Source organism: Lissotriton vulgaris, chromosome 5, assembly GCF_964263255.1.
Source record: "Lissotriton vulgaris chromosome 5, aLisVul1.2, whole genome shotgun sequence".
Classification (NCBI taxonomy): domain Eukaryota; kingdom Metazoa; phylum Chordata; class Amphibia; order Caudata; family Salamandridae; genus Lissotriton; species Lissotriton vulgaris.
In genome coordinates, this window is record NC_141693.1 from 1,059,448,853 (window position 1) to 1,059,461,197 (window position 12,345).

The 12,345-nt window shown below is 43.1% G+C and overlaps 1 protein-coding gene across 2 annotated transcripts in view; it reads right to left on the reverse strand.

Annotated features, from left to right (window-relative positions):
* Positions 1 to 271: 271 nt before the first annotated feature.
* Positions 272 to 12,345, reverse strand: part of CALHM2 (calcium homeostasis modulator family member 2) — a 31,750-nt gene continuing 19,676 nt past the window's right edge. For both annotated transcript variants that reach the window (XM_086920273.1, XM_086920274.1), the window contains one exon: positions 272 to 1,420. In XM_086920273.1, the coding sequence (XP_086776399.1) occupies positions 1,004 to 1,420 (417 nt within the window). In that variant the 3' untranslated portion in view covers positions 272 to 1,003. The remainder of the gene's footprint in view (positions 1,421 to 12,345) is intronic.

Genomic DNA, 12,345 nt, shown 5'->3' on the forward strand with positions numbered 1-12,345 from the left:
TCAAGCAAACACATGAAAAAAGGCAATCATCATAAAAACCTATAATTCATGTGTATAAAACATCCATTCCAAATCAAATATAATAAGTGCTGTATTCCAAAATCAATATACAAAATCACTTTGGAATACAGCACTTATTATAATTGATTTGATCAATTTGTGCATGATTGTAGAACTGCTGTGATTTGTTACATTATTGGTTCAAGATTTTGTATAACTGAACTTTATTAATTTGTTAAACATAAGTCAAAAGAAAATTGCTTAAGTGAAATCCCTTGCTGGCACACCTTACCCGATAATATTGATTTTGCCCAAGCCTCCAAGGGTATTTTGGGTTTCCCACCTTACCTTCTCATTTTTTTGTGACCATGGCACTTACTTTCTATATGAAATGGTGAAAAGCCACCGTGAGAATTCACTAAGAAATAAAGAGATTTTTGCAATCCTTATTTTTGGTAAACCAAAAAAGATGTGTCTTTTCCTACTTAGAACAGCAACTCATCTCTCAAAGTATAGTACAGGCAGTTCTAAAACTTGCATAGTTCAATTCAAAATATATGTTATAATAATTTCTTTGTTGTACCTTGTCTATTTTTCATCTCCATGGCTGCCCACTGTATGTAGAAAAGAAAGGGACCATCACTTGCTTGACCTTTTGCCATGTATCCCTAACTGATAACACGGGCACTGATTTCAGACTTGTCATTAGTGCTCATGGCGGAAACAACCTCTGTAGGTGACTGTGCTTCGAGAACATTAAATAAGGAATGGGAAAGTCTTAACAATCAAACCTAAACATGAAACCTGACTTGTTTGTTTTATTTTGACCCTCTTGAGCTATTCTCATCTGATTCCCTTGCCGAGCATTGTGGTGCAATTTTTTAAAACCTTGCTTTAGAATAAAAGTGTTGGATTTGCTGCACATGGCCACACATATGCAATTCCTGGAAAGTGCACTGAGTATATTGTTAATTTTCAGTGGTGGATCCGCACATAGGTTGTTTCATACTGCAAGGAGTGCAGTTTCCTTGTACTCTAGGTCTGTCCCATTTCCCATGAGCCCTTTTGCCCACTTATGGAGTCGGCTGTACAGTGGGATGCCATTTTTTTCTCTGTAGAGGTAAACTCCAGTGATGGCGTTCCACTGCGGGCTTGATTGGACCTCATTCAGTGGATTTTCTTGGATCAACTCCTTCTCATCTTTATCCAGAGCCACAAAGCCAAAGAACTGCTTGACGTTACTGGCCGCTAGGATCTTCGCATGCACATTGGCCGTGCGACTGAATAGCTCGCTCTCAGTGGAGCGATACTGCGACCAATAAGCTTCCTGATGGTAGCCCAGCGGAGAAGAACACCGCTGCAGGCACTTAACAAGGAAGACCGCAACTGCAATCGCTGCAAGAAGCATCCATCCAATGAGCTGTAAAAAGAAACAACCATATATTCAGTTAGATCAAATACAATCGCCCCCACTCATTGTTGTCATATAAACATACTCTCCTATCACTAATCTACATCGTGAATAGCAGCTTTATTACCAAACTGCAATAATTAGTACAAAAGCTAAAATTTTCTACTTAGAGTTTTTCTCCAAATGATCCTTAATCAGTCTTTCTATATACGATCCAAGTTTGCATTTGTATAAATATGAATTTTTGATGCTTGTACTGTCCCTAGCAGAATTAATGTATTGAGGATTTTGCAACCAGATTAAAATACCCTTTCCAACTCTATTTGTGAGAAGACGATTATTTCTTCTCTTGAAGGCTAGGAGATTAGTGAGTACAGTGGAACACTTATGTGGTAAGATGACATTTTTATGCAAAAAAACCTAGGTTCTTTCTTATAGCCTAGCACCATAATTATTTGAAATGTATTACGATTTTACAAGTTGGGGCTCTCCCACAGACTATCATAGATACTAAAGGGCCTATTATCAAACTGCATTTTCTAGTACAATAGGACTCATATAGTACTACAAAATGGTAATCACAAATCTATGAGTGTAAATCTCCACCTCCCCCATCTTTGCTATAGTGAGACAGTAGAATAGCAAAAATGTAGTGGGCTCTCGAGCAAGGAAGGAAAAATGGCCTTTTGACTGATGTTGAGATTGTAAAATACAACAATTATCAGGGTTCAATGGCCTCCTCGGGGCTCTGGGCCGCGGTACCATTACACATGCTGCACCAATGGTATCTACTTCACAGTGGGGAGATCCTCACACTTGTAAATTTACTTTTTAGTAGTAAAATGTGGGAAGGAAATCAGTAGCAAATTACTCCAGCTCAGAGCTGGAGTAGGGCCAGCACCACACATGGTACTTCAACACCCTCTCATAGTAAATAATGGACATAGGAATGTAAAATAAAACCCCATAGGAAATAATGTTGCATTAAAATAAATGACATTATTTCAAATAGTTAAAAATATAAATTAATATAACTTAATGTTAAAATATTATAAACATGAAATATTTATTGTTTATTTATAAAATAGTTTAATACATTTCTTTGAATTTTTTATTGCAAGAAAAAGCAATAAAAAATGAACATTGAATTGCAACCATAGTAGCATCAGAGCACAATTAAGTATGCACTGACGTACATTGAGTCTTGAAACTCTTCCGCTCCCTCCACCCCGACCCTGCAGCAAGACATCCGAGCCCATCACTAGTAGGCAGCTCCAAATGAAGGAAATCAGAGTCAGTGAGAGCGGTCAATTTACATATACCACCTCAGAAGCCGTTACATTTCCACCAAGGGCCAGATGGTGAGTGTGGTTGCTGTGGGGATTGGAAAGGCTTTGGAGCATTAAGGGGCCGATTATGATGGCGGACGGACCTGAGTCCGTTCGCCACCATAGAGTAGGAGGGAACCTCCGCATGGACTGCGGAGTTCCCTCCTGTGCAATTAGGATGTGACCGCCACCCTGGCGGTCACATCCTCTATTTTTAACATTGCGGTGGGAGCGGCTTCAAGCTGCACCCGCAGCAATGCTAAAAATGCACGCATTGCATTTGTATGTAGAAAGTGGCAGGCACCGCGCGGTGCCTGACGCTTTCTGCATACAAATGCAGGGAGGTACCATAGGTACCCCCAATGTGCACTCCCCACCCCCCTTTCACCGAGGGGGCCCGCAATGGGCCCCCGCAGTGAAGTTACACATGCTTTTCCACGGCGGAAAAGCCGCAGCGGAAAAGCATGTTTCACTGCCCTTCCTAATCTGGCTGACGGTGTCTGAGAGACACCGTCACCATATTAGAACTTTTCCGCAGCAGTTGTAAGCCAACCGTGGCGGAAAAGCTGCGGACGGAAACCAGGACCCACCAGCCATCCTAATGTGGCGGTGGGTCTTTGGTGGGTCCGCAGAGGATTTTCCGCATCCTCCGGGGCAGCGGTGGCTTCCGCCGGCCCGGAGGATGCGGAAAATCCTCCATCGTAATAGGCCCCTAAGTGCTGTATAATGCCCTGAGGTAACCCCCTGGAGGCATGGCCAGCCTGTCAAGATGACAGGCTGGTTCCCCCTCTGGGAGATAGGCCCACTGAATAACTGTGATAAGCTGTGCTGCCCAGTAGTACTTTGTATATCAGGAAGGGCGATACCATCATCGTACGATACCCTTGTCAATTTTTGGTTTGGAGGGCAATGCGAGCAGGTCCCCATATCAAAGTAGTGTACAGATTTCCTTGTCAACGGCTTGAAAATAGGAGGGTGTGACCAGGTAAGGTGTTGTGAAGTGCATACAAAAAGCGGGGCAGTACCATCATTTTAAACAGGGTGGCTTTCCCCAAGACAAGGGAAGGGTCCTCCAGTGTTGTATGTCGCTTCGGAGGTGTGTCAGAGGCGGCTCCAGGTTTTTTGCTAAGAAAATCTCTGGATTTGCTGGATCTGAGGTAAATAAGGGATTTGTTCCAAATGATGGTTGCCAAGGGAAACCTTAGGGCACTGTTGCAGTATGTCACAGGTAAAACACAGAAGTTACATATATAATCTATGGCAATGCAAGTTCTTAAATTAGTTACAACTAACCTGTGGATTTCAGTGGTCTTTTTAGTTTTAAAACAGTAGTGTTTTTTTCAGTAAATTTCCAAGATACTTTTTTTTAAGATACATTCTTACTATCTTACGTATGTTTAACTCCACTGTTTGTTTCTGTATATTTTCTCAGTTTTTTTAAATGTAATGTAATGTCTGATAATGATATATCTACGGCCAATCACCTGCCAAGTACAGCCAATTGCCTTGCGCAAAGATAAGGATTGCCACAGGTCCTTGCCTGCACTCAACACCCCAAGTCTGACCAACCTTGCACGCCCTTCAGCTCTTAATGGCTGTTAAAGGCAGTGGGTTGACTGCGGGTCCTAGGACACCTCCATAATGTCGACGGCGTCTGGGTATGCCTACCATGCCCCCTTGTATTGTTTATTTGTATTTAGGACTCTGGGATCAAGTCCCCGAGCCCAGTAATGGAGGCCACAACATTTCTCATGTTGTGGACGTCCAATCAGAGTTCTCAGTCCTACAACAGCACGAGTGCTCCTGCTGGAGTGACCCATCAAAACGCTTGTTTTAATGTCTTTCCCTCACAGGAGTCCTGCAACAAGAGAGATTGCAATTTTTTAACCATTTACACCGCTTTGCAAAAAAGGACTCTTTCTGGGTAAATATCTAGCTTTTTGCGCCAGTTGGTGTGCTCTTGTTTAGCTATTTTTTCTGTTTCTTTGTTTAATTTTCTGTACGGAAAGTCATGGGGAAAAAGTGTTTTTGGACCCACCTCCCCCTGCTCTTTTTCTCAGCCCTTGCTGGAACATTGTTTGTAAAGTTTATGAAGATTTGGCAAACAACAATAAAGTTATGAGCAAAACAACAAATGCTCTTTCTATGGAAACTGTTACTTATGTATAAATACACACTGGCGACCACAACTATGCAAAATTTATCAGTGAAAAAAACAGAGGTTAAAATAAAGTTACAGTTAGGTGAAAATATCAGTTAAAACGTAACATTGTGAACAAAAAAAACACGGACATTCTCTTTTAAAGTTAACTGAAGTAACTATAAGTTGCACCCTTACTATGCAGTGTTGTCATGCATGACGTCATTTCAGATGTCATCATTAATTTCACTATAACGTCACTTTAACCTTTGTTTTTTTAGTAAATATCTGAGTTTAAAAATAATCGAAAGTAAGATATTATTACCATAAGAAACTATAACGTCATGTTAACTTTTATTTTTTCCAGTGAATTTCACTTTTAGTGTAGAGTAGAAAAGGGTGACATTTTAAGAGAGGCAGACCTACTAGCATTTTCAAATGATGAGAACACCAAAATGTAAAAAGGAGGCCTATTGGGTTTACAGGGGAAAGAACGTTAACATATATAAAACAGACTTCTTAGCTTTGTCAAAAAGTCACCACAATAATGTATTGATAAATATAAACCAAACTATTCATTTTAGATACATGTGTTTACAATCCTGGTAGTCGGACCCAAGGTGTTCGGTGGGTAGACCGCCGCCTCTGACAGCAGGTGATCCCGTCGGGGTGGCGGTCAGAATCCTAATCCTGAATGGAGGCGGTGCAGAGGCAGGCACCGCCATTAGGATTGCAATATCTCTTTCTGACAGCCTTTTCATATCGAAAAGGTCGCCATGAAAGGGCTGTCGGAAACGGATTGTGGTGGCCCCAAACAAGGCCCCCATCCGTTCTTGGCCACTGTAAAGTGCCCCAGGGGGCACATGTAGTGCCCCCACGCACTGCCATGCACCGTGTGCCATGCACCATATTGTGCTTGGCACACAGTGCATGGATGTGCAGAAAGTGCTCCTTTACATTACACGCCGGCTTGTGCTGCAGCCCTTTTCCTGGGCTGCAGCAGAAGCCACCATGTTAAGGATCACTTTGCGACTGACAGCCTGGCGGTCGCATCGTAAACAGGCCGTCAGACCGACGCCTGCTTGTCGGCCAGGCTCCTGACTGCCGTGATAGCATGTCAGGGCCTGAGTCTGGAACACATATGTTTGTGGGATAGGAATTAGTGTAGTAAATCTGACCCCCCTAGCCCCCTCATATACTCGCTTTATCCAATGTTTGGGGCACTGGAGTTAAAATAGTAAATCTGACCCCCTTTAATTTATATGGTTGGTGGTGCACTGCCCCTTCTTGGGGCACCATTAAGAACAACAAATACAAATAAAAAGCCCTCGCTGAGCATTATGGGGTGTTCCCTGATGGTAGCAGTGACTATGACATGAGCGGAGTAGGTGGTCACACTTTTTTTTTGTTCAGGTGCCCCAGTCCCACCCGGATCACACAGCAACTCTAACTAATTTTGGCAGATGGAATCCCCGTGTTCTGGTATTCACACACTTATGTCTCCATAGACTTCAATGGGAGTCGCACACTTTTTAAACGTCAAACACCTTCCAAAAAAGAGTTTGCACTCTATTCACCTTAACAGAATCACTCTCTTAAAGACTTTACAGAATTCACATTGTTGAGTCAAGTGGTTAACAGGTATGCATTTGCCACAATAATCCATAATTTGATGAAATCTAGCCAATAGAAGCTTTCGCAACAGGCTTTAGTCACAATCAAGTGTGCTCTGCTTTTACCTTGTTTAACATTGAGTATTATATGCACTGTTTTTACACTGTGCAGCCTGTTACTTGCGTCTATGGCTTACATTACACGCCACTCCTCCCTTTACGACTTGACTTGGGCCTTCCCTCTATTGCTGAAGACCTCTTGTCGAAACCTGTGAAGTTCTGGCATCGGATATGGACCACCGAGGAACTGCTTCACTATAGACAAGACCTTATGCATGTAATGAGGCTGAATGGCAACATCAAAATTCCCTGGTTGGCTTTTATCAAGGCGGAACTGTTCAGCTTGAACTTGCCAGACTTATGGGATGACCCAGCCCAGGGCTGCCAAAGGATCACGCGCAAATCTCTTGCACAGCTGTATAAAAATAAAAACCTTGTTCATATGGACAATGCTCACAACAGCGGCACCCTGACGGGACGTTTTCTGGAATCCAAAAATTCTTATGCTTTTGAACCCTTCATGGATTTTATTTTCCCTCTCCTGGCAAGGAAATTGTTCCTCCAATGGAGGTTTGGTACACTCCCTACCAAAGTATTTACCAGCAAATGGTCCTCAGGGGGTGACAAACTTTGCCCATGTTGTAAAGCCCTGGATGAAGACGACCTACACATAATGTTTGTTTGCTATGCTTATCAGAGTCCCAGGAAGCGTTGGATAGCACCGTTGTGTCGGAACCTGGGCTTCAGGAAATACCTGCAGGCCTACAGGGTCATGAAAACTAACACTCTGGGCCACATTGTCTTTGCTGTTTCAAAATTCCTAATGGCAGCATGGATAATAAGAAAGAAACTGTCCCCCTGAACTGGTACTATCTTGCAGCTTTTATTCCATGTGGGTTCAGCAGGAAATTTTTATATGTAAATACTGTCTTTTTAATATATGTATTGTATTTTATTGCATCTTTTATGGCCCATGTGGCCGAAATAAAGAATTTTTGGAATTGGAATTGGAATTGGCTTACATTATCTCCAATGTATACACCCACACATCTAAAACACAGTACCTCTATGCTGTATATGACCATAGGCCCTTTACTAACAACTTTTAATTTTAAAATGATATAAGATTTTATGGAGTAATGTGAATAGCAGTATCATCAGTGACAGCATCACTGATGTCATTTGTGATGTTATCAATGAAGTAATTTAAAATGGTGTGAGTGATGTAATATGTGAGGTCATAAGAAGTGCAGAAGGGCACAAGTTACAGTTAATTCACTAAACTCTACCAGGTGAATTTCAGTGGGTTTTTTGGCTTTCAATTATTAGTTCTTATCTCACTTCAACACCTAACTATAGTGTCACTGTAACCCTTGGTTTTCTCAGTGAATCTATGTTATTTTTATAACTTCCTCCTAAACCCGGGAGCATACAAATGAAATATGCCACACATGGAGCTCTGGATTTTACGTCTTTATTACTCCACTTACAATGTCAAACTACTCTTCTGATTATGTCATAACCATTAATACCCACATTTTAACACCTCCCAGCATGTAACATAACTTCTCTTGAGTCCGCCTATAACTTTAAGGGTCCTAGCACACTTAGTCTCACAACACTACATTTGTGATTAGTAGAGTATAAACCCACCCCACAGACAACCTGTTCCCACCGCCACTGCACACTGCCTTTGGCCATGGGTAGCCAAGGGGGCTGGCTGCAGGACCTGGGCCCCTAGCCAGGCCTTGTGCCCAAACTCTGCAAGCACCCAACTACCTGCTGTGCATGGCCTTCAGTAAAGGGAACAGCATTGTTTTGGCCTGCGCCCAAAACACTGTAGACTGCCAACCCCAGTAGACACTGCCTATTTCCTGCACTGCCTTTGGAGGGTTGGCCATGAAACCAGGCCTGCAGACAGACTCTGCTCCCACCCTCCCATGGGCACCCAACCCCTTGGGATCTGCGCAGCCTTCACAGCATACAGTGGTGGTGGTGGTGGGTTATGCCATTGTGCACATCATATGGCTAGCAAAATAGTGGTTGGCCACACGGTCTGGTCTGTGACCCCAGACCCTTCTATTTTTCGTCACCAGTACCACAGTACTAATGGGGCTACTCTGCCTGCTCACCATGAGCCATTATGTGACTTTTGATGGTTCTTTTTTCAGGACTAAGCCCAGTGAAGGCTGCCACAACATTTACTCCATGTTGGTGTATCTAGCCAATCTGGATACGCCCATTCACATCAAGTAGGCCAATTCAAGCATATTTGGATGCCAATGGTCCAGATATATGTAGTATTTTACCTCCTACCGAACACCTTTTTAAATGCTAATTTCTTTTAAAGTAGCTCAACGGATTTAAACCAAATTATTTTTAAAATACGACTTCTGAGTAAAATTCTAAATTTCTGCCAACTTGGTGTAATTCTGTTCACTTTTTTTCCGTATTGGAGAGCAAACTTTCCTAAGGAAATTCACATGGGATATTGCATATATTCGTGGCCCCTGCTTGAGGAATCTGTGTGAAACTTTCCAAAGCAGGTGAACTTCTTTTTCGGATATATATAGAGGCGTCATGGTGCCACAGCGCATGAGAAAGTAAAATATTTGCACAAAGAAAGCAGAGTCCGTACCCTTTTCGGGTTCCAGGTGGCAGGGACCAGCAGGAGAAAAAGGATTGTGCATATATATATATATTTTTTTATTTGGGGATGTCAGATGGTAGTGAATAGGGGTGTTTAGGAATTTTTATGGTGCATGGATGGGTGGTAAGGAGTTTTAAAAGTTGTGGGATAGGTGCAATACAAACAAGTTTTTCGGGCTCGGGGATAAGTAGGGTATAGGGGAAGTAAGGAATGTTAGGGGTTCAGGGATGGGTAGTCTATAAGGGTGGTAAGGAGCAAACACAGAGAGATGATGGGCGGAGCGCTGAAGCTTTTCAGACACTCACCCTCAGTCACAGATCTGGATTGAATTCATCATCATTATTTAGCTCACTTCACCATCCAAGTTCAGACCCAGCCATATGCAAATCAGTCTTGACCTTATTTCTCATGGGAACAGTCCAGCCCGAACTGCCTAGCCAGCCAGGTCTTCCCTGGACCGGAAACAAGCATCCTCGGACTGATTTTGGGGTAATACCCCTCATCAGCCAGGTTTGCTTGAATCCAGTAAAAAGTGAGCAAGGGACCCACGTCTGGGCATACCCTACTAACTTAGGGCAAACAAAGCAAACACAAGGAGATGATGGACTGAGAGATTAAACTTTTCAGACACTCACCCTAAGTCACAGATCTGGGTTGAATCCAACATCGTTCTTTAGCTCACTTCGCCACCCCAGTTCAGACCCAGCCATATGCCAATCAGTCTTGACCCTGTTCCTTAAGAAGTTTTTAGGGTTTAGGCATGTTTAGTGTATAGAGTGGTAAGTAGGTTTTAGTTTTCAGGAATATGTAAAGTATAGTAGTAGTAAGGAGTTCATGGATTGGTATTTCAAAGAGTTAAATGTAATTTAATGTAAATATAAATTAAAAATGAAATATTAGAGCATATTTTAAAATATGATTAGCTGAAAAGTATTATATTAACTTATTGAAAATTTAATTGGATGTTACATATATATGTTCCCATCCATACTAATATAATAAAGAGAGAGCCCAAACCGTTGAGGCGGGTAAGCTCCGGAACCACAGCGCCAACCGGAACATTGCATACAGATTCAGAAAGGCGAGTATAAGCAGATGGACATAGGCTATACACCAGCCCAACATATACATTACAAGGGAAAAAGACCGTTGGGGACAAAGTAGTCTGTTGTGGGCGTGGGCGTTGTGCTATAAAGAGATGGGCGTGTGCTTGAAGTGGGCGTGTCGTGCGGGGGGCTAGCGTTCTGGGGCGTTTGACGTAGACGCGCTGTGTGACGTCTAAGTGCACCAAGCTGTGTTTGTGGAGTGCGTATTGTGCATGCCAGGACCGAACAGGGGCGCCGGGAGCGGACACACACGTTCGCCTCCCGCGGCAAGGACACAAAACCGCAGAGCACACGCTTACCTTCAGCGGAAACGCGCAAACGATTGACGGACTCTGAGCGCCCACACAGACGGAACTTCTGCGCATTCATCTGAGGGTGCAGAGGCGCTTGAGCATCGCTGGGGCGCTATTAAAAAAGTCAAGGACTGTTGGCGACACACGCACAGCATCGCGTGACCGCTGTTGGACACTGTGAGGCCAGGGGCAAAACTGCACCCACACGCGCTAAACGTTGGCGCTGCAGAGGCACCTATCACTGTGGCGCTTCCTCACACTGGCTGGACAAGCGGAGGCACATGTTCGGCTGCAATGGACACCTAGCGTTACCGTGTATGCACTGCTCGACTACACAGGTAAAAAAGAACGTTCTAGACTTTCATTTTCATCCCCGGACAACGTCGGGGCGGGCCTCTAGTATATCTATGTTTGTGTATGCATATTGGTGTTAAAATATACACGCACATATTTATACACATCTATATATTTATGAAACTATACTAACATCCTTACCTGCAAAGTAAAGTTATTGTGATGCAAAGGATGCAACGTAAAGCTACTACCCCCGATGTAATTACCATGATGTAATGACTCCCAATTTAATAGTTTGTAACGTAACAGACATTCAACTGCAGCACATTGTATTTGTGATTTATTTATTTCTCTAACTTCGTTATTTTTTTTAACTTTATTGACATTTTGCGGTTTGAACAGATTAGCAGACATTATTCGATGAGCAGCATTTCAAACAGAGCTTCTAGCCATGTAGGTTTAATATTATGATACATGAGACCTCTGGTATATCAATACAAACAGTACTGTTTTTAGGTTCATTGCAATGACAAAGTTTACATTACAAAATGTGTCTGGTTCGCTAAGAGTAGCTGGGTAGAAATAAAAACAATAGACTAGCAAAAGTGAACAATGGTGCAACAGGGAATGGGGAGGGGAAGGAGAAGGGGGGCTCTGTCTGGATGGAGTCTGGTGCTAGTGCTATTTAGCTACTAGGATGTGTAGACAGAGGTTCCACCGCTCTATCAAATTAGGAGTAAATTAAAAATACTGTAGCACCAAGTCTTTGTCGGTCGCATCACAAGCATCAATAAGCCTAAGGGAGGCAGGTGTTATTGCCTTTCTAAGTTATGCTGGAGGGGAAGCTTTAGCAGTGAGCACCCTCAGCCATAATGGCTGCTAAGTGTTCTACGTACAGTTCCCAAGCCGCCGTCAAGAGGCTTTTCTAAGCCCTCTGGCCTCTTCTCTTTGCAGTACAAAGCTCTCTGATGTAACTAGTTAATCAGGTTTCGAAACCAGGTTGGCACAGAGGGAGGGACTTTGGGCAGGTGCGGCCCCTGCAGGTAAGAGCAGTGGGACAGAGTTCGGGGGCGATTCGACAGACGACCATGAGGGAAAATTAAATAATTTCTTCACTCTTCACTCTTACCTGAACAGGCCTTTGCTGACTTTTGGTTTTCCAGTGAGAAATGACTGCTATCTTTGAAAGGATTTGAGATAAGTTAGCGAGTCATGAATCTGCTTAATCATTTTTAGAATGCCTATAGACTCCCAGCGCTATTAGAGGTCAGTTGAATAGAATTGGTTTGGATGTCCTGAGAGGAGATTGGCTCTTACAAGTCTTTACAGGGAGCTGCAGTTCTGACCGAAAAGGGGGGGTATGTTGCCTGCGGGTTCGGTGTAAAGACCAGCGCAGAAGTCTTGTAAGCCTCTGAGAATTCCTTTCTGGGAGTTTGTGAGTGCTATTTAT